This window comes from Girardinichthys multiradiatus, chromosome 11 (genome assembly GCF_021462225.1).
Source record: "Girardinichthys multiradiatus isolate DD_20200921_A chromosome 11, DD_fGirMul_XY1, whole genome shotgun sequence".
NCBI classification, from domain to species: Eukaryota; Metazoa; Chordata; class Actinopteri; order Cyprinodontiformes; family Goodeidae; genus Girardinichthys; species Girardinichthys multiradiatus.
In genome coordinates, this window is record NC_061804.1 from 26,490,869 (window position 1) to 26,515,825 (window position 24,957).

A 24,957-nucleotide genomic window follows, 5' to 3' on the forward strand; every position below is an offset into this window, starting at 1 on the left:
AGGTATGTACAGAATGATCTACCACTGCTTTGCTTCTTAATCTTTGTAAAAACGTATACATTCTTGTTGTCATGAGACTGGGACTCGTAGTTGAATGCTATAATTCTGATAGCAGATTAGAAGTGTGTGCCTTTTAGAGATTTTCTTTGTTATCAGCAGCTTCTAGGATGTCCATTACGACATTGCGGTGTGTCTTGCGTTTTCTCCATTTTTGCCATGACCGGGCCATTTCATGCATTGCTGCCAATCTGTAAGCGCTGCAAATTGAGATGTAAGAACACAGATGGGCATATATGAGTTAAGGTGACCCAGCTCACCTCGACAATCTGAGTGAATCGGCTAACATCTGTCTTCCCTATAAATCCCTATAAAAGCCACAGGATGTGAACATGGGTATCAGTTCATCTGGATCTTTGGAGGGCTGTAAAGGACGATAGCTACCATTACTGTATGGGTCCTCATGTCCTCAGATGGAGCCTGAAATATCACCATAAGTCCAGCTCACGAGACAATGCCATGCACAATAATAAGATTTACAATAATTTTGAAAAGGTTACAAATCTTTCATATCTACAAGTGGAGATATGAAAAAAGTAAATTTTGGAAGAAACAGGATGAAAGAACATTAATTCCAGAAGTATGTAGAGTAGCCAGAAATTGTACTAATGCATAAGTAGAAATACTTTAATATATCTTTTCTCAAGTTGAAGTTAAAAGTATTTGGCCAATATTTATTTTCATCTGTTTCTAAGGTGGTGCAGGCTTCACCAGCCTTACATGGACAAACACCCTGAACTTAAGCCAACAATCATCAGAGTTCCCCCCTTTTTTCTTCTATACCCTTTCTTTTACTATTGGTCTGCACTCACAAATGAAGTTTCCACAAATAGCAAGCTGTCTTTCAAACGATATGTAATCAGTGTTGAATATTCCAATTCCAGCTTGATCAGTTTAAGTATTTTAGATTTTAAGGTAGGAAGGATCAAAGGTATTTTACACTCATTGGAAAACTGAAATAGCCCTTTAGTGCCAAAAAAAAAAAAGCTACAAAGCTGATGCCACATTTACCTTTGTTAATAGCTAATGATGCAGTACAACACAAAGTATTTGTGTTTTAATAGCCGCATTATTTGCTTTCACATTAATTTTACAATAAGTAGGATCACAAACATGGAGTAATGTTTACCAAAAGTACACTAGGGTGTACCCCTTTATTAAACACGTCTTACAGCAAGGGCTTTCAAAGAAAGAGTGACCCGTATCCTGTTCCTGTTGCTGAGCATAGACTAAAAACATTTCTCTTAACTAAAAAAAAGTTATTGCATGTTTGGTTTTTTGTTGAGCAGGTAGAAAATTATCCCAGTAAAATAATTTTTGCATTTTCATTTCTTTTAGTTATTTTCTAAGTTTTTGAAAGAAAAATGGTTGACTTGTTGGATTCTTTTGATTAACCAAAGTGCAACTATTTGAAAACAGCGATGTCATTGCCTGACCTCTAACCTATCCCTCAACTATCAGCTCCATGCCTTCTTCGTTTTAGGTGTATGTCAGTGGACATGTTACATCGAAACTTGTGGGGTTAGAGCCCAAAAGCTAGTTATAGCCCAGGGGCCCAGATTTTGTCACATGGCTGCTACCTCATGCTGACGCCGCCACAGCAAGTCAGTACAAGTCTGCACACAGACTTGGCAGAGTTTTTAAGTGGGATGCCCTTCCTGAGGCAGCCGGTAATTGAAATCAGGTCCCCCATATCAAAGACCCGGACTTACCCCAGTACACCACAAAGGAACCGCATGATTTTTCTTTCAAGTAATTAATCTTTATGATATAAGCTCCCAGGTTCGAATCCCATTTTAGGTATGTTTTTCCGCGTGGGTTCTCTCCGGGCTTCCACCCACTGTCTGAAAACTTGACTGTGAGCTTAATTGGTAAGTCTAAATTGCCCTTGCGTGTGATTGCATGCATGCAAGGTTGTTTGTTCTGTTTGTCTTGCCCTGTGTTGGACTGGTGACCTGTTGTGACTGCTGGAGATAGGCACCAGCCCCTCCACATGACCTTACAAGGATTAGCAGGTATAGACAATGGATGGATGGATGGCATACCGTTAAAAATCTGAGAACAAAATCAGTGACCCATCAGTTCTCATAGTTATCTATCAGTTGGTAAGTTTATTTTCCACCAACCCATCTTACCCTTCCCTCTAAAGTTTCTTTCAGTCAATATTAGTGTCAGATTCATTTTCTCTGACTGTCTTCCATTACTGTCGGTGTGTAGTTGCTCACATTGTGTCTGGATGAACAGGTGCATTACTTATAAATCTTGTCAGAAGGGGGCTTTTTGCAGTTTGAGCTTGATTTAGTGGAAGCTTTCCACCCTTTAGTGTTCTTAATCACTGTGTGTCTCTGTGCCATAAAGAGGTTTTCTCCTTATCGTCACACAGGCAGAGGTCTTGTCAGTGAAAGAAAAACAAAAAACAAGGTTAGGTGGCACAATGCAGTCCACAGTCCAGTCGCTGTGCTGTGGATAAATTGCAGGTTTATGAGCAAATAATAGCTGGATAGATTTCCCCCATTTTTGTGTCTTATCTTGGTGAGGAAAAGGGCAGCGTGCAACAATCGACAGTGAAATCCTCCCACAGTGACACATATTCTCTCTCATAGCTGGTCTGCTGCATAGTTGTCATGGAAGCTGACTTGATTCCAGCTATCAGCAGCAGTCATCTTTAATTAGGGCGTGCACGCAAATAACAGCCCTGTTTATTCCTATAGCTGATTGAATTCACAAGCAGTCAGGCGTGGAACCGGACCTATGCGATGCTGGGTCAGACTAGTCATCTCTGAAGGATTGCTGTTAGGGTCTACTGTGTGCGCTGTAATTGTGTGACCAACGCTAGTTCCACTTACTCCCATACAGAAACCTCTGCTACAACAAAGAAAAAAGAGAACTCCAGGTACGACACAAATGATCAAACAGGTCCAATCGCATAAAATCACCGCTGCAGCTGCATTCAAACACTAGGTTTGTAATTCGAAGAGGCACGCAGAGCGTAACGCACCTTAATGGACTGACATCTCGCCCTATGTCTTTTCCTCCACTTCAAGGCAGAATTAAAGCTTTGCTGTGTGCTGAATTTACTGAAGTGCTACTGTCCAAATTACTTTAAGATGGAATGCTGCGGTTGCGTTTGGAGACCTGCCGTGGAGGAAGAATACTCACCTAGGATGTGACAAAACGAAAGGCTGCCTCTGCATTTCAAGAAATTTAGTTGTCACTTAATTGCAGGTTTTAATAAGTAGTCTGGGTAATGATGGATAACAGTTTGGAGTTGAGATAACCATTGATTTTCCAAAGCTTGCTGAATTAAGTGCTCAAACACCCAATCAAGGATTAAAAGAGGAACTTACAGGAAGCTGGTAATGATTTTGCAAAGCATGCTCAGTGTATTGAATACTTTTGTAGACATCTGCTGGCTTGTACTAATCTTCTTTCCATACATTTATTTCAGCAACCAAATCTTTACAGTTAAAATGGGTTTACCTGTCACATTTACCGATTGATTATAATGTATAAATAAACTAAATGAAGTCCTTTGAACTAATGCATTGAAAAACCTGCATTCAAGCAAATCCATCCCCATGGCACAAATTTTATCTTTCAGTTGTGTTCATGCTTGCAGCTAACAAGAGTTATGTTCATTTCCATGTCTGAAATCCAGAAATATGGAAGAAAAGTAGGAAGAAAAGCAGGAAGAAAAAGTTGCTAAAGAGTGATAATCTTAACTCGCACATACCACTAGTGTTAATTTTGACAGCATATATTAATTCAGTTTTTAGTCGCATTTTCTTCACCTTTAGTTAGTTTTGTTTTCGTCCAATTTTATTTTAATGTACATTCTGTTATCCATGCATGGATAAGTGGGTATAGACAACAGAAGGATGGATGGATGGATTTTATTTCTATCCAATTACTTTGTCTTGTTTCTATTTGTTGTCAAAAACGTTGACTATTTCGGTCATAGTTATCATCATTCTAAATCAGTTTCTATACGTTTTGTGTAATTTGCACAAAAACCACTGACATAATATTTCCATCATATTTTCAGTCATCTGTGTTGCCAGTAAAACACCAGACAGAGATTCGACATATTCATGTTTTGTTGTGTCAGATTTGTCGTTTTAAAATTTCTTACCTGCTCTGAAAAACAATGGAAGTCATGATTGGGATTTATTTATGCTTAAGCCAATATTCTAAGGTTTTCTGGCAAAAAAATATGATGAAATTTGCTCTTAAAGTGCACTTCAGTCTGAGGATACTGTATGAAATTGTGTATAACTCAGAATAAAAAACAGCAGATTCTTGCATTTCTCCAACTGGTATTACGCTATAGGCTGACATGCTATCTTTCCACCTGCTGTCCTCTCTATTACTAACATTTAACGTTTAAAAGACAGTGTGCAATGTGCATCATCTTATTTTATAATTTTCTATATTATCCCAACTGCGTCTTGATTTGTGGTATCATAAGGTTTATGGAATTCCTCTTGGCTGGACTTCTGTATCACATGCAGTACCTTTCTAATGAGCCTTTTAGCTGCATCCTTTCCAGTTGTTCTGCATCAACTCTCTGCTCTTCTAAGCTTTTCTGCTGTGCAGATAACTTTCCTCTAATTATAAGGACATGCAGCTTCAGCTATTTATGCTCATGCATTAGTCTGGATTAGTTATGATAGTTTGTTGGTGTTCCAGGTGTTATGGTGTCACATCCTCACCTCAATGTGCCTGGAGACTTGAGTGTTCTCACCTCAGCAGCTTGGCATACTGCTCTCCAATTAGCTGTGTTAGGACAGTCCTGCACTGTAGTTTCAGCTCCGACAGTCTCAGTTAATGCTAAAATGTAGTGTGTGAATCTCACCCTTTCACCCTGTGTTATAAAAATGACAAGATTAACAGATGCATTCTTAAGGCTAAAGAAAAGATGATTATTGCAGATAAATGCATAAAAAAGAAATACCTTGTATGTCCAATATACTCTGTTTTTGAGTTTGCTCAAGCCATTCTAATTTGTTTTGGTCATAAAATTTGATGGATTTAGGGGAATATTTGTTTACACATAAAAAAAATCATTTGTAGCACTTTGCAGACATTTCTAAGCAGTGGGGCCACCAACTTGAATGGTAAAGCCCTGAAACAACAATGAATCATTTTCAGCACACACTAATTGTAATCATGGTTATTATTAGTAGGACTTAGTATAGATTGGGAGGTTTGATCAGATATTGTGTAATTCTTTCATCCCTAATCTGTTGAATCATGGTCCTGGGTATCGTTATTTTTTTTTTTCAAAAGCTGGTATGCAGTTAGGTTGTTTCTTTCCACGCAGCTGCTGACAAATGGTGTGTGGTTGCTCTTTTGTGACCTGAAGTCTAGCAGTTTAAGATCTCCTACTCTTACTGTCTTGCACATTGTTATAACTGTGGATTATTGCCCACTGTAAACCTAATCAGAGCAAAAACAGTACAATTTAAAAAACAAAAATCAACCACTATATTTAGTTCTATTTCTGTTCTGATTTCCACACTTTATATCAAGCCCAAAACCTGCTCAGAATGTTGTTCGGCTTCCTGTGATGTGTCCCCGTTTTTTAAAAATATGGTAAAGAAAACAAAATGCTCAAGATTAAGCTTGCAAACATGTCAAAGTTAAGACTTTATCCAATTAGTGCCGGCGTTAGCTGCACATATTAACATGACACACAATGCTGTAGCTATAAATAAGGATGCAGCGTCTCAGTCAACACGTCAGATTTAATAAGGACTGAAATTCATTGTTGGCTGTACTCCAGTTTGAGTCATATGTTATGCTCCACCAGTGGATGAGCATTACAGCTTTACTAACCTAAAAGGATGTGTCCCCTTCAGTCAGTTACAAATATTAAGTAATAGCCAGAGGCTCTTCTATAAGTTTGCTCCTTTTATTAACAATCTGATAAACGTCAATGTATATTTCTTATTTTATAAGAAAGATATATTATGTTATTTTAGTGTAGCTGATGTCTATGTGAAAATGCTTGTAATACACTGTGGCCAAAACAAAAGAATTACAATACTACAGCAATACTTTCTGTTGCTCTTTGGAGCTCTTTTCTTTGCAGTCTACAGAGTGACACTCCTTTACTCTCTTCCCCAGGGCATTAGGAGTGTTACCATACACACAGCATACTAGACCTTTATTGACAGACAAGATTTTTGCAATATTATTTAGAAAACTAAAAATCCCTCTTTAAATAGTGGATGTTGTGTAGGTGTAGGTTGTACAAAGCAAAAATAAAGGTTTTAAATCTCAAACAGTGCTTTAAAGATTCTCTGTTCAGCTAGAATTATCCAGTTCTGGGCCCTGTTCTATGAAGCCAGGTCAATGGGTTATAATGATAAATTCAATGGTTCAGTTTGGGATTTTAGTATAACAAGCATTGCTGACTTCTTATTTGGATCTGTCACTAGGATAAGATCTGCTGGAAGCCTAGCCTGCTCCAGACCAGGTGAGGATTACAGAATAGAGCTCGGGACCGTGACATTGCTTCTCAACCAATCAGTGCTATAAGAAAACGAGAAGGACAGCAGTGCATGAACAACATCCTCTTTCTTCTCTTCCTATCTGAGGAGATCTTCTTCACCAGAAGGTCTTTGTGAGAAATATTTCAGCAGAGCTGGTCCCTATCTATGTAAGACAGAGATGGATTAATCTGAAGTTGGTTCCTCTTTGATAAAATTCCTTTTTCTTTAAGAGTTTCTAAGCACAAAGCACATCATAATCTCCAAACTGGTATATATTTTGTTTGTACGTCAATGTACATATTCCCAAATCTTGTACTATTGGTAAAAGACTGTATAAAATCCTAAATCGTAGCACATTTTAGGAACTCCTTCCCTCCAACTTCAAAATAATTCTCACACATAAATACATTGTGTCAAGCTTAAAGCAACCACATTTATATTGATGGCCCATAATAAAAGCTTACACTTACTGCACCAGGCAGAATAACACACTTTCAGCAATTAAATAGCACTTAGAAAGACAGATTTCCTATTGATGAGAAATATTATCGGGTTTTAATTTTGCATATACATTCCCTACTGAGCGTGTATCTCCAAGGATCCTTCTTCTGAAAGAAATTGACAGGACCATCTGAAGCAAGGCTTTGGTGCCCACCCTGAAGCACACAAAGACCTTCCACATTTCTGGGTTCAAAGTGACTTTAAATGTCAGTTTTTGTATTCCAGTTGGTTTAATTTTTGAAATAAAGCTCTCATTAAAAAGAAAAGCAAAACCAGTTTGCAGAATCTCTACAAAGCTCTAAATCATATTTATGACTGGTACAACCAATTAAAACAGCTAAGTTCAACCACAAAAAATGACGAATTTTGCTCTAAAACAAAACTACTTCTTTCTAATTTGGTGATACCCAGAAGGGCAAATATTGCTGTACATATGGATGTTTTTGTGGCTGCTGTCTGCTGGAGATGACAGTGCTCGTTAGGTGAAGACTTATCCTGCATTTGTCATCAAACCTTTGGCTGCACCCAGCAAAACAGTTCTTGGCAGATTTTTTTCCCTTGAGGAAACAGGCATTGTTGGAAAGTTTGAGAGAGTTTGCTGTTGTTTCGCTATAATTAGGAGAAGGTGGATGTTATGTGGGGTGACAGTAGGTGCTGCGCTGAGTAGAAGTGAAGGTTCTTTTGTTGTAGGTGTCTTGGAGGTATGTCCTCGCATTCCTCGGTAAAGGACGCCAGGGACTGAGAGACTGCTGTTAACTGACAGCCATCACTTCGTATCAGGAGGCTGATCGCTCTGTCCTCCTGAGTGCTGTGTCAATTAAATAGCAGCAGTCTGGGCAGGTAGAAAAGAGGACAACCTCATTTCAGTGCTGCAGAAGTCTGAGGATTAGCTTCAGGTTGCTGCAGCCGTTGCCTCGATTCAGACAGCTCCCACTTTGACTGGCTCAACACCCAACAAACAGCAGGGAGGTGGATAAGAGGAAGATTTCATCCAAATCAATAACACATCTTCAGATGTTTTCAAACCACACTGAGTACAAACATGATGAAATAGTAGTACTGCAGGATACTGTGAGCATTCTTCATATTGGTGTCTAAAAAGCAGCCTGAAATCTATGTCAGAAAAGCCAGCAGTGATAAAAAACTTTTTTTTTCTTTGTATTTCCTTAACTCTACAGTTCTTACTAAACTTGTGATTGTTGGATGCTTCACAACTGAAATAGGAGATTAAAATAAAATCCAAAAATAATTTTGAATGGTATTTTATTAGTTTGTTTCAGTGTGGGATTTTTGATTTAATGTCACAATATATTGCAGAAATCAAGACCTTTGAGATTCTTTGCAGTGTGATATGAGAGTTGGAAACTGAAAACTCACACCACTGACTCCTCTCTGAACCTGGACACATTTAAGTCATCCAATAGTCCAGACAAACTGATTCTGGTAACTTTTAATGGAATGTTCCTTTGAAGCTCTTTGTGCCACTGGAGTTAGAAGAGTTCAAGCCTCTTTGGCGCCTATGCTAAAATTATCTCAGATGTTTTAGCAAAAAGTGCAGTTTTATTTTTATTATTAGGGGAATTGTTATTTTGTTGAAATATTTATGGCTGGATTTATGTAATTGATTAATTTTAAAATGTTTGTGTGCGGGTGTGGCACAGGGGTAAAACCCATCTTCAGGGGCAGTCCATGACCCAGCCCGTCGCGAGTTCCACTCCCGCCCCAGGCGACCTTTGCTGCATGTCTTCCCCCTTTTTCCAGCCCTTTCCTGTCAGCTTTCTGCTGAAAAGAAATGAGAAAAATAAAGGCCAATAGTGCTGCAAAAAAAAAAAAAAAAAAAAATTGGTTAAGTTTAAGCCTCTGACAAAAAGAGTAGGAGTATAAATACACAGGAAAACATCAGTGTTGGGAGATTGAAACTATAAAAACCAACCAACCACTGAATGCGTATGCAGAAATGTTTACTTGTATTAGAACCAGCCAATTTACTCAGTGGACAGCAACAGATTCACAATTGGAGTTAGTTCTGGACTTGAAGTTAAAGTTGGAGGGTTTTTGTTGCAGTGAGCCCCTAAATGCACGTTGAACAGCACAATGTAGCCCTGTTAGAGAAAATACTTGGCTGGCTTCAAGAATATTGAATTTTGTGGCTAGAGAGCAAAAGTGAAACCAGCCAATGAAATATGAAATGCAACTTAAGTTTTATCTGCTGAGAAAGCAAGCACAAATGATATAGACTGAGTCCATTATTACACTTAAGACAGACTGAAGTGGATCAGTTGTGTTGTAATGGTTAGCACTGTCTCCTTACAGCGAGATAGTATCTGGTGCAGATCCTAGCTGTGGTTGACTTTATGTATAAAGATTTTACATCAGCTTACCTTCCACAGTCCAAGATATTAGGCATGTTTTAAATTATTAAACCTATGCCTGATTGTGAGCCTCAATAGTTGCATGTTTTAGAGACAACCTTGGAGGTTTCCTCTACTGTCTTCAGGAAGAAAACTCTAAGGTGTGCTAGATTGCATAAAGTCCACAAGACAAGGACTAAAACTCAGTGGAACCAGGGATACATCAGTAAGTGTTTACACTCACCTATGAAACACATTGTAGCCTCTGCCTGAATTCGGTGCTGCCTTATAGCCAGTGTAGTTGGGACTGTCACAATTATCATGGATAATGGGTCATGGGTACTGAATAAGTGCAGTCAATTTTTGATCCACCATGCAAAGCCATCTAAGATGAGTGTGGAGTCCGATATGCGAAGGCTTAATTTTTTTTTATGTGACAGTGATCCCAAACACAGTGCCAATGCAGTAAGAGTGTCCCTGGACAGAAAAACCCAATATGGAACAGAGAAGGGAAGAAATGCCAGGCAATAGCTTAGAAAACTGCTTTGAAATGTTCTTTAAATTACCTAGAAATATAAACAAACTATGTAAGGACATTTTGAGGAGGCAAACTAAATGTAGAAATAACTTATTTAGCGTAAAAAGCTCTAGGGTTATTTCCCCTTTTGGCAGTTTGTACCCACATTTCAAGATGTTGCCATTTTATCCCAACTTACTTCTGTTTTAAACCCATAAACAAACAATTTCCTCTCTATTGTGTATTAGTTTAATTCTTTTTTTTTTAATAATATTTTTATAAAAATATCTAAAATGCTCAAATGTAATTTCTAATTTAATTTATTTACAATTTATTTCTTATAGCAATATTTTTCATTACAGTGTTTCTACTTCTCTTTTTGTTCTGAACCGTTTTTGAGTCAGCAAACATGTTCACTTTTTAAATGAATAGAAGTGAGAGATCGTCTGCTGGTAGAAAATATTTACTTTATATTAATATTTGTTTTAGGCTATACAGCAGACTGAGTAGATTATAGAAGATGACCCTAAATCATCAGTTGCCAAAGTAGATAGGAAATGGCCAGTGTCATTGCAGACAGCTCCTTCTATTACACAAACAGCACACATATTTATTATTGATATTTCTCTTATGTTGTGCACCAACTCCAAGGAATACTCAGGAACAAAGCTGGTTTAGTTCACTTGTTGAAGGTCTATCTGTATGCACATTTCTGCTCTAGAATGCAGATTATTGGCACTATATTTGGTTATATGTAGCACTGGAAACAAGTTGCTTTTGATATTGTTCTGCAAGGACAACAGAACTGGGCAGAGTTAACAATCTACTGTGGATTTTTAACTTAATGCAGCAAATTTAATTAAGTTGAATCAAAATGCACATCACTAAGTCAGTTAGGGCTGACCATTTTGACTTATTTCACACCCATCCATGCCAGTGTTGACATAAGCACTGAGGAGACCTTCAGCTAGCGACCCAGTCTCGAAACAGAATGAGGATAAACTACCTCTTAGCACACAGTGCAAAGGTTTGCAGTTCCTCAATAAAAGGTAACAGTGTGTAGAATTAGTCAGTTTTTAACAGTAATTTCTCTTCTGTTCTATGTAACTTTTTGATTTACAATGGACAATAGAAATGCGCAATTAAAAACCAAGGCAAAATCTTGACAAATCTGACGGTTACACGAACAAAGACGCTTCAATTGCAAAAAAGTTTCAAATGTTCCACATGGTTGACATGGTTGTATACCTGTTAATAGATTAACCTTGCTTGTCTCCAAATAGGATTGATCATTTATTATTAGTGGAATTCATTATAAACAAATATGTGAAATTAAAGTAATTATTATGTAGTTTTTCTAGTTTGTGAAACTCCTGGTTTCATTTAGCTTTGTTATCTTCTTGAAATATATATATAATATATTTTCAGATGTCGGATGGAGGGTCATGAAATCATTCTGTTGACCATTATTACATCAGTTTAGTCAAATAAAAAAAAAGAATTTTGTAAATTGTTTAAACATGATCTTTTTTTCATCAGGGAGAAATCTGCATATTACCTTTAAAAAGGAAAATTGGATATTAGCGAAAATAAAATAAAAACTGTTTTATAATGTCTATATTACTTAGAGGCTGCAGAAGCATGAAGAACATGCATGATTTTTAAAGCAAATCACAGTCTAAGTTTTTAAGTTTTAGGGTCACATCTATTTTTCTGAAAAAATAGCTAATTCAAATATAAAACCTGAGTTTATTTGCAATTAACATGCTTTATGTTTAAAAATTTGCAAAATAAAAATCCTATATGTTCTGTTTCAAATTGGTCTGTTTTAAATACTTAAAATATATTCTAATAACTAAAATAAATGAATAAACCTTTTGTTATCCACTAGATTGTCACTAGAAAACTAATTTGACATTGAAATCAAAGTTCTTACATTCCCTATGCATAAGAGATAAGAGAGATAATTGCCGTTAAGTTGGAAGCAGCAAGGCCGTATGATCCTTTTCCTGTTTGAATGGTCTCTGCTCATTGCAATGACAAAGTTGTGTTTCTCTGTGCCTTGTTTTGACAGCCAGAGACTGAGTCAGGCACAGAGCTCAACCCATCTATCCCCTGCCACTGACCCCACTAATCACATCAGGAGCACTGTGATGTTAATCATCTCTCCCAGGAGACACTGCACATGGCAGCTCACTAGAGTTTACGTGCTAGGCTGGAGTTATGCTACAAGGCAGCCAAAATGAAGTCTAAATGTCTGAGGTTGAACATGTTTTCCATTTTTCTACATATTTTTACATGTTCTATCATTATCAAATAGGATTAGGTGGTTTACACTGCATTGGGAAGGCTCTAGTACCACTTGAACTTTTTCTCACATTACAACCGAAAAATTCAAATGTGTTTAGTTTAATCTCAGTATAAATACAGCTGTGCTGTGAAGGCCTCGGGTTTTTAGAGAACACTGGTGACCAAACAGCATCATGAAGACCAAGGAACACATCAGACAGGCCAGGGAGAATGTTGTTTTAATTACCTTTAAAGCAGGGGTTAGGTTATAAAACAGTACCCAAAGCTTTGAACATGTCACAGAGCTCAATCCATCATATGAAATGGAAAGAAGTTGGCATGATCGTCCACCTGAAGTGACATGCCAGGACAGGCAAATATATGTGCGGTGAAAAAACACACAATTAAAATCACCCTGAGACACACCATGCTTCCTCTGAAACATAGTGGCTGCTGTGGGATGCCTTTCTTCAGCAGAGACAGGGAAATTGGTCCAAGGTGATGAATAGATGGATGGAACTAAATAGAAGGTAATCCTGGAACATAACCTGTTAAGAGGTTGCAAAAAGACTTACAGTTAAGGTTCACCTTCCAGCAGGACAATAGACATTAAACATTTAGTACAAGCTACAATGGAAGGATGTGGATCAAAGTATATTTAGACCTTTGAATGGCCCAGTCAAAGTCCAGAGCAAAATCCAATTAAAATTTGTGGACAGACTTGATAATTGGTGCTCAGAGGCACTCTCTATCCAATGTGTCTGAGTTTGCGGGCTATTTGCCAAGAATGGTAATGGATGGCTTGGGGGGCTGAAAACAAATGTCAGTCACACTTTTCATTTTTTTATTTCCTAAAATATTTTTAAAACCTGTGTCATTTTCCTTCCACTTTAGAATGATGTTCTAATCTGTTTTAGTCTATCACGTACCTGTAAAGGTCTGTGGTTGCAGCACGATGAAATATGAAATAGTAAAAGGGATATGAGTAATTTTGCAAGTCTCTGAATTTCTACCAGATTTTCTAAGGCTGCCACCATGTTTTTCCCCAACAAACATTAGAGATTTCCAGATGCTATTCTACCGTAACTCATTCTGTATCTCTCTGAGTCCACTAATTAATTATGAATATGTTGATTCAAGATGTTTTGTTTTGTTATGTTACATCCCAACATTGCCTAAAGTGATTTTGCTTAGAGGAGGTGTTTGCAGTTTTAAACGTATCAGTGCAATTCTGCACCAATTCCCCACTATGCTTCTGGCTTCCAAAGCCCGTTTCATCCACGATTAGATCTCATTCTAACATGTTTTTTATTAGACTCTGGTAAATGATGAAAGTATGAGCTGTGCCTGCTCCTGAAATAACCAAAAGCTGATTGTATGTAATGAGAAATACATAAAAGAATTTTGATATGCAGCAGATATCACGTGTTTAAAATTTACATTCAAACATCTCCAAAGGTCACAGTGCACATCTGTCGTTTTGATTCGCATTCTGCAGAACTGCTGCTCATTTCATATACACTATTCATTTGACTACAGCAAAACAAAAAGGGGGGGAGGGTTAGGTACAAACAAAAAGGTTGAGGCTGTTTGTTTCCTGCCACCCAATGGCAATCTAACGTGCCTGGAATAAAGACCAGTGACCTTGTGAGAGGTAAACAAATCCTGCAGGTGCCAAAAACCTGAGAACTAAACATACTTTTCCAGCAAAGGGGCCCATTATTTTAGAGAGAATAAAGGTGGCATGAAATGTGGGAGATAGGAGGCACAGGGAGAGAGGGGGATTCACTTGGCAGGAGTTGAAACGTGCACACAACTTGCAACCCTGACAAAGCAGTCACCAAAATGGTTTTTGTAGCTTTGCTTGCAAGTCTCCGAAAGGGTTCAGAACCCTGTTGCTGCCACACTGTAATCATGGCTGAGGTGTTTCCACCACTAAATGAGGCCCAATCGTCAGACTCATTGTTCACCACAGAGCAACCTATGACAGAGGGTTAATGAGAAAAAGTGGCTCCGTGTATATTCCTTCTACCTTTTGCTTTTTGTCACATCTAAAATTAAACTGTAAAATAGGTAAGAACAAAAAAAGATGGATGTAAAATTATTCCTGCTGTCAAGCAGCAGTTATGCAGCTGCAGATTTTGTTTTTTTGACATTAGGCCAGCATTATGAATGACACTCACAAATCTATTGAGTAGTCACAGACTTTAATTGTAAAGACGTCAATTACTATATTTGACTGCCATCTATATTTCTCATTATATTTACTGTAATGTACTGTGTGAACTGTGTTTACATATGTAGGTCCATCAGGACTGCACTTCCTGTGCAGATGGCCATACATATGTTCTTTGTTTAAAGAGGCCTGCTGTAGAGTTTTACCCTATAAACACTGTTAATATTCTCAGATACAGAATGTAAAGAGAAGCTCTGATGGAGCCTTTTTCAAAAGTTCAAAAAATAAACTGTTATATTCTGTAAGTGTTTGGGTTTTGGTTTTCTTTCGTTTCACCTCGATGATAACATTACTCCAACTTCCCAGTTTTGAGATTTGATGTAAATGGAATGCAGTAGCTCCCTCTGCCGCATCATTGGTTGCTTTGATTGCCCTCTTTTTTGCCAAGCTTGTGATTCCTAGCTTGGTGAGAAGTCTGCACAGTGACCGGCCTGCAAAGCCTTGGCACCCCACCTCAGTGGTCTCACAGATGGTTGTCCAGGCATTGCTCCTACACTGCTCCTAGTACTTGGCAAATTTTTGCTCTTGGGCCTTGCCTATGCACTCCTCCCAAGGTACAGTCATCGTCGGCTTTCTGGTTGAATTGGAGAAGATGACCATGTCTGGATGCAGTGTTGTTATGCCGATATGCTCTGGAAAATGCAGCTGTTTAATCAGATCCATTCTTAGCTCTCACTCAGCTGCTGTGACAAAGAGGATTGACACTAATCCAGGTTGTGTGGACTATCTTTCTCCTGTCTAAATGAAGATGGTCTTTGGGAGACATTTTCTGCTGTTTATTTGGCTGGTTACCACCTCTGCTAGTGCTTAAAGCACTTTATCATGCCGCCAGCGATAGCTGCCATTTTCAAGTGCTTTCAAGCAACTTCGGAGAGATCGTCTTATGGAGCACAGCACACAGACAGGCAACCCTTCACTGTTTAGCCGATTCTCACTCTGTCCATGCTCCTCGTTGTTTCCGATCCACCATCCTGTGTGCGCTTTCTTCTTCCACACTAGCTCAAACTTCCTCCTGGAGAAGAGGCCGCCTCTTTTTGCCAGTGGCTTTGCAAATCTGGACTCTGGGGAAGTAACCAAGACCCGCACAGCTTCTGGCCACATTCCCCAAAATTTCTCTCTTCCTCAGTCGAGACTCTGCTGTCTCAAGTTCCTTCCCTGCTTTCCACTTTCTGCTAGGCCTAACCTCGATTCCTGCTACTGTCACTTTGGATCCCTTGAGTTTCTGTATTGGTGAGCCTCTCAGGTCCTCGACACCATGAACTCCTCTTTTAGCCCCCTGAATGGGAGTTGTAAGATGTTGCTCTAGCCATACAGTGCAATGCTACTGAGCCTCTGGGGAAGACCAAGCCACCTGTGAAGGTGGCTACTTATCCTCCTCTCCATTGACTGCACAGTTGTCCCAGTAACACACCCCTTCTTGAGCACTAAGGATCTCGACTTGTCACACAGCAAATCTGAAATCGCATATTTAACACCCTCAGAGTTAAAATGAACACTTTCCCAGGGTTTATATGGGAACCACTGGCAAAGTGTTAAATTAACACTTTTTAGGCAGTGTTGCTTAACAAACTCTTACAGTGTTAAATATTAACACTACAGGATGACTTAAAATTATTAACACTGTGACAGTGTTGTCTAATAAACTCTTACAGTGTTAAATATTAACACTACAGGATGACTTAAAATTATTAACACTGTGACAGTGTTGTCTAATAAACTCTTACAGTGTTAAATATTAACACTACAGGATTACTTAAAATTATTAACACTGTGACAGTGTTGTCTAATAAACTCTTACAGTGTTAAATATTAACCCTAATCCCTAACCCTAATCCCTAACCCCTAACCCCTAACACCCACTACACGACCAAGGACGTTTAGAAAAAACATTTAAAATTAATTGGCTACTTAACCTAAATTGTTCAAAACTATATTTTAGAGAGGAATTTAGTTTAACGTTAACCCACGATGTCTTAACATGACATGAAATAAACGCTAACGTTCGGGCAGGTCTGCTTAAAGTTAGCAAAAAACGGTGACGAAAACTTGTTATAAATGCCAATAAATTTTAATCTGTCCCCAAATTCAGAGACAACGAGTCAGCGTAAAGACATTTTAATAAAAGTAGCAATGGTACGATGACGTCTCTCCTTCTCATGCGCCATGTGAATGTGAGAAAATGGCTGCTGACAAATTCCTTCACGGGGGGGACCTGTCCAAGTACCCGGATGTTCAAAGTGTCACTCATTAGTGTTAAATACCGTCAACTCCGTGATTTGACACCAACACTCTTATGTTTCATTAGTGGAGAGTTGATACTACCAAAATCAACACCAATACATCAACACTTCACTCTGAAAAAGCCTAACACCAGCATTTTAACACTGATGAATTTGCTGTGCAGGCTTGAAGCTCATCCTGGCCCATGTAATGAGCTTTGGTAAACCCATCTGGTTCCTGTCACTGAAGACATTGTGACAGTGATATCATTCATAAAAGTTCTGATTGGTGGTTGTCTTGACCCAGATTTTGTTTTTGGTCCTCTGCATTCCACCTCTGCAGTTTTTGGCAACCATGTTCATCGCTAGGGCAAATAGGGTAACAGAGATGGTACATCCTGTTATAATTTCCATTTTTAGTCGGTGTCAGCTGGATAATTCAGACCCTGAGGAGACTCTCAGCCTGAAATCATTGTAATAATCCATGATTAGGTTGCAGATGTTGCTAGGCATGTGGTGTTTTTGCAGTGTTAGCCATGCGGCATTGACCCATAGGCATTTGTCACGTCCAGCCACCCGACAGCAATATCTCCTTTTGCCTCTCGGGCTTCACAAATGAGTTGGGTGACGACGCCTATATGTTCTAAGTAGCCAGGTACTCCAGGGATCCCCGAGGTTTTGTCTTTGACTGTAGAAAATAGTGTAATCTCATGTAATTGTTGCTAAAGACTTGTTTAGATTATTATCCCCCAATAAAAAATAAACACAACACCCTAGCCAAGTACACCAAGCATAGACAGTTTCTTCTCTTATGTAATTTTACTTTATGCAACATTAGCTTTCTAATGTGTTTCAGATTTTTTTTTAAGCATATGACCACAGCAAGTGCTATCATTATTAATTGAGCTTTAAGTGTGTGGTCCATTGACTGTGTGTATCCGATCAGTCAGCCCAGCGTGGGCTGCCAGCCACCATGTAATTGAAAGATCCCAATGCTTGAATGGAAATTACAGCAGGCCTTCAACATTCACTGAAGACCGGCACCTGGCACACCCATTGTGTCTGGCCTTTATTTACAGGCTTTGTTCCTGTTGTTTGAGGTGTGATATCGCTCTGCACAGAAAAAGCAGCAGCGGGGAGAAGACAGTCTTTTATTTAGAACAGCGAATAGTGCCACAGCTCCAAACAGTACTGAATGCTGAAGTGCATATTATCTCTGTGTGTCGAAATAACTTCTTGTTAAACTTGGAAACTGATACTGAAAAACTATATGTTTGATAATGGCTAATTAGATAATGGGATTGTCTCATGCATCAGAAAATATAATAGTAGAAGAGCATTAACACAGCAATTAGAAAACACTTAACCCCTGTAGAGGACTTAAGCACAATCAGCTGTGTTGCTCTGCAGCTTTTCTGCTCTAATTCTTTTCTTTTAACTTGAAAGGAAACATATTTTCTGTCTGTCCTCCTGTTTCCAATGAACAAAGACAGATGAATGTGGAATGTACAATGAGGCTGTTCAAGTTAACCGGCACACTTTGACACACCAGCGCCGAGCCCACATCTATTGTTGCACAGAAGTACCCTCCAATTTTCCGATGATATCTTCATTTCATTGTAGCTCATTACAGCTGAACCTCACTTTAACGGTTGGATGGGTGCATATGGGGAAATCTGTGGGGACTGTTACCTGCAGCCCATTTGGTGGGCAAAGATGTGATGTCCAACACAAAATGAATTATTTGTGGTCCCACCATTTCTCACAGATCGATCTAGACCTGACCAGACCTGCTTTAAGATTACAATTAAAACATACAAGGTTTTTGTACAGGGTAGGACCTGTATGGTATTCTTATGGTATGGTCACATTACAGAGTAAAATCCACAGTCTCACAGTACCATGGTATTTGTCATAAAATTAATAAAGATACATTTACAACATGATTTAATTGCTTTTATTTAAAACAGAATGCAAAAATCTAAAATTGTAAAAATATTTTAAAAAATGTAGTAATTATAGTCATTATTAGGGAAGCACAATATATCACATCGGTATCAGTATAATAACCGTATAACAGTCTAATACGTGGTGGTATAATAACCACAGCTGTTCATTTTTATTTTGTGTCGTTGCCTATGCTTTAACAAAGGTCCGTTACTGTGCTTCAGTCTACCTGAATGTCATTTTAAAGCCCGATCTGATAGATGCTCTTTTGCCTGCTATCTTCTCCAGACAAGCCTATGTGCATAAGACTGCTGTCATGGAATATTAAGTGCTGATTTACTGTATTATAGATTCAAAGATAATGCCTCCTGCTGTCCCGCCACCTGTTCCGTCAGCCGAGAGCACTGTCGCTGCGCACACATCCATGGCTCGTTTAGCAGGGTGCAGCAATTCAAAACACAAACACATCCCCATTAACCAGTCAAAGATAACCACAAGAAGCTCAAAAGCACATAACTCCCTGATTCCACTGCACAAGCTGCTCAAGCTCCCTAAATGAACAGATACAATGGTCGTAGTTGTGAAACTCCAGCTATCTAGCTGCAGCATCATCCTTTTCCTCGACTCCTCCATATTTGACAGTGATGAAGTGCATCTCCTGGATGTTTTTTGTTTCCTTTGTGAAAAATTAAGCTATCAGTTTTTGTAGAAGAGGAAGAATAGCAGTGGGTGGCATCTGAGACACGTGGCAATGCAAACACCCCACCCCCAACCCCCTTTCTTCCAACATATACCTCCATTGACCTTAAAAGAACAATCCATCTTGATCACAGCATGATCCACTCTGCACTCACTTGCACCAGATGCTTTTAATGCAGGGAAAGTGACTGCTTCATCACTTCATGAGTAAATGAGCCAGAAATGTATAGGTGAAAAAATAACATTTTCAAAGAATGTATTCATTCTGTGTTAGAGAAAAAATAAACACATGCTTCACTCTCATCTGTCACTTTGCTACAGGTTCAATGTCAGAGAACTGTTTTTCACCCTCCACTCCCCTTCTTCTTTTCCTTGTCCTGATACCATTTGTAGACTTATATACCCATACTATGTTTCATTATGTTTCAACAGATCTTCTCTTTCTAAACCATCTTTATGTGCTCTTGGGCTTTTGACTTATGCAGCAGGAGTTGCTGCCCGCATTGTTTATGGACATGCATTTCTTTGTATCCTTTTTAAGCTGACGTGCAAAGTTTGCACAGAGTGCTCAGTTCAAGCAGAAACTGCAGCCTGTCCAAAGATATTTGAATCGAATCCCAGCCCCCTCACCTTACCCTCACCTTACAGTTTCCAAACATCTGAAGATTGCTGTTTGTCCTCGTTCTTTGTTGCAAACAAAATGTAAATGTGGGAAATTTTGCTGAAGAGTTAATTGTTTAGTTATAATAATATTTTCCAAAAGGTTAATTATCAAATCATCAGCATAACATGAAACTTCTAAACCTCGCTGGACTTATCTTTTTGCTTTTCTTCTTTTCTCCACAGCTATAAGTAATCATGTATGATGCGACAAGGGTGCCATCACCTAAGGATGGTGTAAACGCAGTGGCCCAACCTGTGGTCCCTGGATCTGAACCCGTAACAGCTGCATGTTCAGGAGGCCCGGCAGCCGCTACAGTGCTGCAGGCTAAAACTGAGGAGGGTCAGCCAGGTACAGAGGAGGATGAGGAGCCTAAACTGGAGCCTGTCCTTGTGAAGAAGCCTCACAGAGAGATCTTGAACCATGAAAGGAAGAGGAGGGTGGAGCTCAAATGTATGGAGCTCCAAGAGATGATGGAGGAGCAGGGGTGAGTAGATGAATCCCAAGTGGCCTCATGGAACATCTACTTGTGCTTCATTAGTTCATTAGTCACCAACACTGGTGCTGAAGGAGGTTTTACAATAGTTTCATAAAGAAGCAAAAACTATGTTTCTTAATTTTACAGAAGAAGCATCTATAGTGACATGTCACTTCTGTGAAACACCCTACAACCTATTTGTGTTAATAGCTAATGTTCAAAAACACAGGAGATCAGTATTTTAAAATCTCTAGAAAATCTGATAGATTCTGTCTAAAACAGCAATCAATATTTGTGGGATCTAGTGTAGATTGTCAACCAGCATCTTCCTAAGTTGAATACTATCGTTGAATATCTATATACATATATATACAGTACAGACCAAAAGTGTCAACACACATTCTCATTCAAAGAGTTGTCTTTATTTTCACGACTATTAATATTGTAGCTTCACACTGAAGGCATCAATACTATGAATTAACACATGTGGAATTATATACTGAACAAAAAAGTGTGAAACAACTGAAAATATGTCTTATATTCTAGGTTCTTCAAAGTAGCCACCTTTTGCTTTGATTACTGCTCCGCACACTCTTGGCATTCTGTTGATGAGCTTCAAGAGGTAGTCACCTGAAATGGTTTTCACTTCACAGGTGTGCCCTGTCAGGTTTAATAAGTGGGATTCCAAGCCTTATAGCCAGACTTTTGGTCTGTACTGTGTATATATATATATATATATATGCACATAACATCGAAAAACATTACAGGTCATATATACCAGAAGATAATCACTGTTGCATTTATGAAAGACCAAATAACCTGTTGATTTAAATAGATAAAATCCACTATGTCACAATATATCCACAAAGCACTTATAGTAAAAAACGCTTAAAATTCTTTCAAGACCTGATTCAACATCTGACTTAGATAATAATTACCGTAGTTTTACGCATTTTATATGCATCAATGGATTTAGGGGTGTGCTTTTCCATTTTGTTTTCATCTTTGAATAATGACATAAAATCAGTTATGCTTTTATTCCCCTTACTTTAGATGTAAGCCATTTTAGAACCAGTTAAATAACAGATATTTGTTTGCTAGAAACCCTTGCAAGTAAAAAGGGTGTATTTATTTTTACAATGACTGTATGCTCGTGTGAAAATCATGCAAACAGACCACACAGCACTCATTAATAAGATCAGAATAACCCCAAACAGATCAAACAAGGCTTAAAATATTTACAAGCTTGACACTTTTAGAAGAAATAGAACATATCTATTGAACTTACGTTCGTACATCCAATGTCATGTCTGTCACTCTTACCAAGAACTAGTTATAAATTTAGTTCACGCAGGTTAAAATTAATTTATTCATAGGTATAATTCGCCACCAGCACACTGAGTTCACTGCTCTTCCATAAATGAGTTCATTTATCATTTTTTTTGTGAAATATGTATGGAGGATGTGACATCATTAGCTTTTTAGTAAACTTATTATATCATTGCCAAGCATTTGTAAAATATTATTTGGCAGCTTAATTACATCAGTTTCTTTTCTCTCCTCTTGCCTTTGCTTGCATAAACTGTACTTTATAATGACTGAATCTTTTAATACCGTCATAAAAAAAAATGGGGTGCAAAAGATAAAATATTCAAGGTTTTCCCCTAAAAAACACAGTGCCCATCTGTTGTTCACTCCCAAACTGAGTGCTGTTAAATGGCCTCAGGATTAAAAACCTGAGCTCTGCTCAAGTAAAACTGAGTTTATCACACTGCAGAGATGAATGCGCCACCAGAATGATGCACAAAGCTGGAATATAGTTATAGTGGTCTTTTAGTCCTAACATTCACCTCAATTAAGTCTTCTGGATGATGATGTGAGCCAAAACCTCCTGGATCTTACAGCTAAAACTTAGCTCTCCCTCCTCCAAGACAAAGCTTAGTTACTAATGGTTTTTAATCAAACGGTTTATCCACAGGGCTTTTTCATGCATTTGTGATTCATTTTATTGAATGTTTCTACAGACCTCTTATCAGGACAGAGAAACCGGTCAGCCAAACTGATATAGCAGTTGTTTCACATGCTAAAAGAAAAACTGATCTTGAATCAGGCAGAAATATTTTACCTGCTCATTGCTGATTTATTCATCTGCTGGACATCAGTTAATAAAGTGTAATATGATTGATCACTCGTCAACATTTCAGTAGCAAAAAAATCCATTGTGAGATTTATTTATTCCAAAAAACAGGTAGAAAAAAGCTTTTTATTAAATTTAGATAAGGTAAATATTCTCAGCAAAGGACCTGGGGCTGCATGGCTGCAGAGTTGTTAGCACTGTTGTCTTGCAGCAAGATGGTCCTGGGTTAAAATCCAGACAGTGGTGCCCCTGGGTGTGTGCCTGCTTTGCCCTTATTCAGTTCAGGCTAACCACCTTCTAAACTCTTCTCATGTGCTTAGCTGGCCTTAATATATTTTTATAATCTAAATCTTTAGCATTGTGTTTTATTTTTATTTCGTCACACAACCTACTTAAGGAACAAAGTAAAGTGAAATGCTCTTAACAGTAGACTGGATTAAAGTGAATTATGAAAGGATGGATCAATAAAGGTTATGTATGAATAGACAAATGTAACAACTCAATTGGACACTTGTTTTCTTATAGGATAAACTATTTCTTCAGCATCTTTGCCACTCTGTTCATCTTGCCCATTTTTGTACTGCAGTATCATTGTATTTTGTAGCAAGGTTTGGATTGTAAGTGACATTTGTGTTTTCAGAGAATTCGTTGTTTTCTCCTTTTTCCGCATTTCAGTTATTACAGAGTGCAGGCAATGAACGCTGTAGCAGAGAAGCTGAAACTGACAGGTCTATTTCTTTACTGCTGCTGAGTTCGTGAGCAGCAGCAAAATATTAAATCCAGAATCTGTTACCTGCCCAAACTCATTTTCATCTTTTCGGAGGAAGGAAGGTAAAAAAAAGCTAATTACTGCTGTAGCGTGGAGTAAACACAAGGGACGGTGTGTTTGTAAGGAAATGGTGCGTTGCACCTTTCTTTTGATCGTCTCTTTATAGCCGCCTGATATAAAAATGTTATCAAGAGTTCTTTGTATCTCTTATCTCTTCATCTCATTCTACACATGGTTAGCAATGAAACAACAATATCTTGTGAGAGTTTGTCTGAAACTCAATGTAACTGTTACTTTACTGGCAGTGGAAATGATCACAGCAAAGACATTGCTGTTTCCCATTTTTCCAGGAGCATGATTAACATAGCTAGCAGTGTTTATAATCAGCATCAGTGAAGGAGTATGTCCTGATAATGTCCCCTCTTACTGTTTGGGCTTTTTCCTCAAACACAAAAGTTGGGAGAATGCTTTTTAAAGTTTTAATACCCCTAGATCTTTGTCATAATATCACATAACAACCACATACTTTAACACATTTTATTAATAAATAATTAAAAGTGTAGTGAGTAATAGGGGTTGCCAACTCTAGAGCAGTGTTTCTTAACCCTGGTCTTCTGGACCCACACTCCTCCATGTTTTAGACCCAGCACATCTGATTAAAATGATTGCATTACCTCCTCAGGGTGCCCTCAAGTGCCACTGAAGCCAATTAACCGCCCATTCGTCAAAGGCAGTTGTGTGGCAGCAGGGATACACCTAAAACATGCATTACATTTGTCTCTGAGGACCAGGGTTAAGAAACCCTGCTCTGGATGCCTTGCATGTTTTAGATATGTCCCTACTTCAACACAGCTGAACTACCTCCTCAGTATGTCCTAAAGTTCTGTAGAAACATGAAGATCCATTTATTTGATTTAGGTGTGTTGAACCAGGGTGTCATCTAAAACATGCAGGACAACGGATCTTGAGGACTGGAGTTGGCGACCCCTGTGATCAAGTAACAAGTAGTTCAACATTGTGAAGCAAGCACATGGAAAATGAGACATGGTTTTCAACAAAATTTTCAAATGAAAAATCTAACAAGCATGGTGAGCATTTGTATTCAGCTCGTCCTAGCCAAACTTTGTAGAGCCATCTTTCACTACAATTACGGCTGCAAATCTGGTGTGTCTACCAATGTTTCTCATCTAGAGACTGACAGATTTTTGTAAAATAGCTCAGACTCAGTCAGATTGGAGAGATAGTGTTTGTGAACATGCCTTTTAGTCTTGACACAGATTCCCAATTGAATTAAGATCTGGACTTTGACAGAGCCATCCTAACATATGAAAATGCTTTGATTCAAACCATTTGATTATAGCTCTGGCTGTATGTTTAATGTCTGTAGAGGACAAACCTCCTCCCCAATCTCAAGTCTGTTGCATCCTTTAATGTTTTTTTTTTCCAGGATTAACCTATATTTAGCTCTATCAATCTTCCCATCAACTCTGAGCAGCTAACCTCTCACTGCTGAAGAAAAGTATCCCCTCAGGATGCAACCACCATGTATCACTTGTTTCATGTGTTCCTTACATGGATTTAAGCTAACTTTAAATGCAA

General features: G+C 38.4%; 1 protein-coding gene across 3 annotated transcripts in view; it reads left to right on the forward strand.

Annotated features, from left to right (window-relative positions):
• srrm3 (serine/arginine repetitive matrix 3) overlaps positions 1 to 24,957 on the forward strand; it is a 113,631-nt gene that overhangs the window by 39,123 nt on the left and 49,551 nt on the right. For all 3 annotated transcript variants that reach the window (XM_047379423.1, XM_047379422.1, XM_047379421.1), the window contains exon 2: positions 20,160 to 20,461. In XM_047379423.1, coding sequence (XP_047235379.1) covers positions 20,172 to 20,461 — 290 coding nt within the window. In that variant the 5' untranslated portion in view covers positions 20,160 to 20,171. The remainder of the gene's footprint in view (positions 1 to 20,159; positions 20,462 to 24,957) is intronic.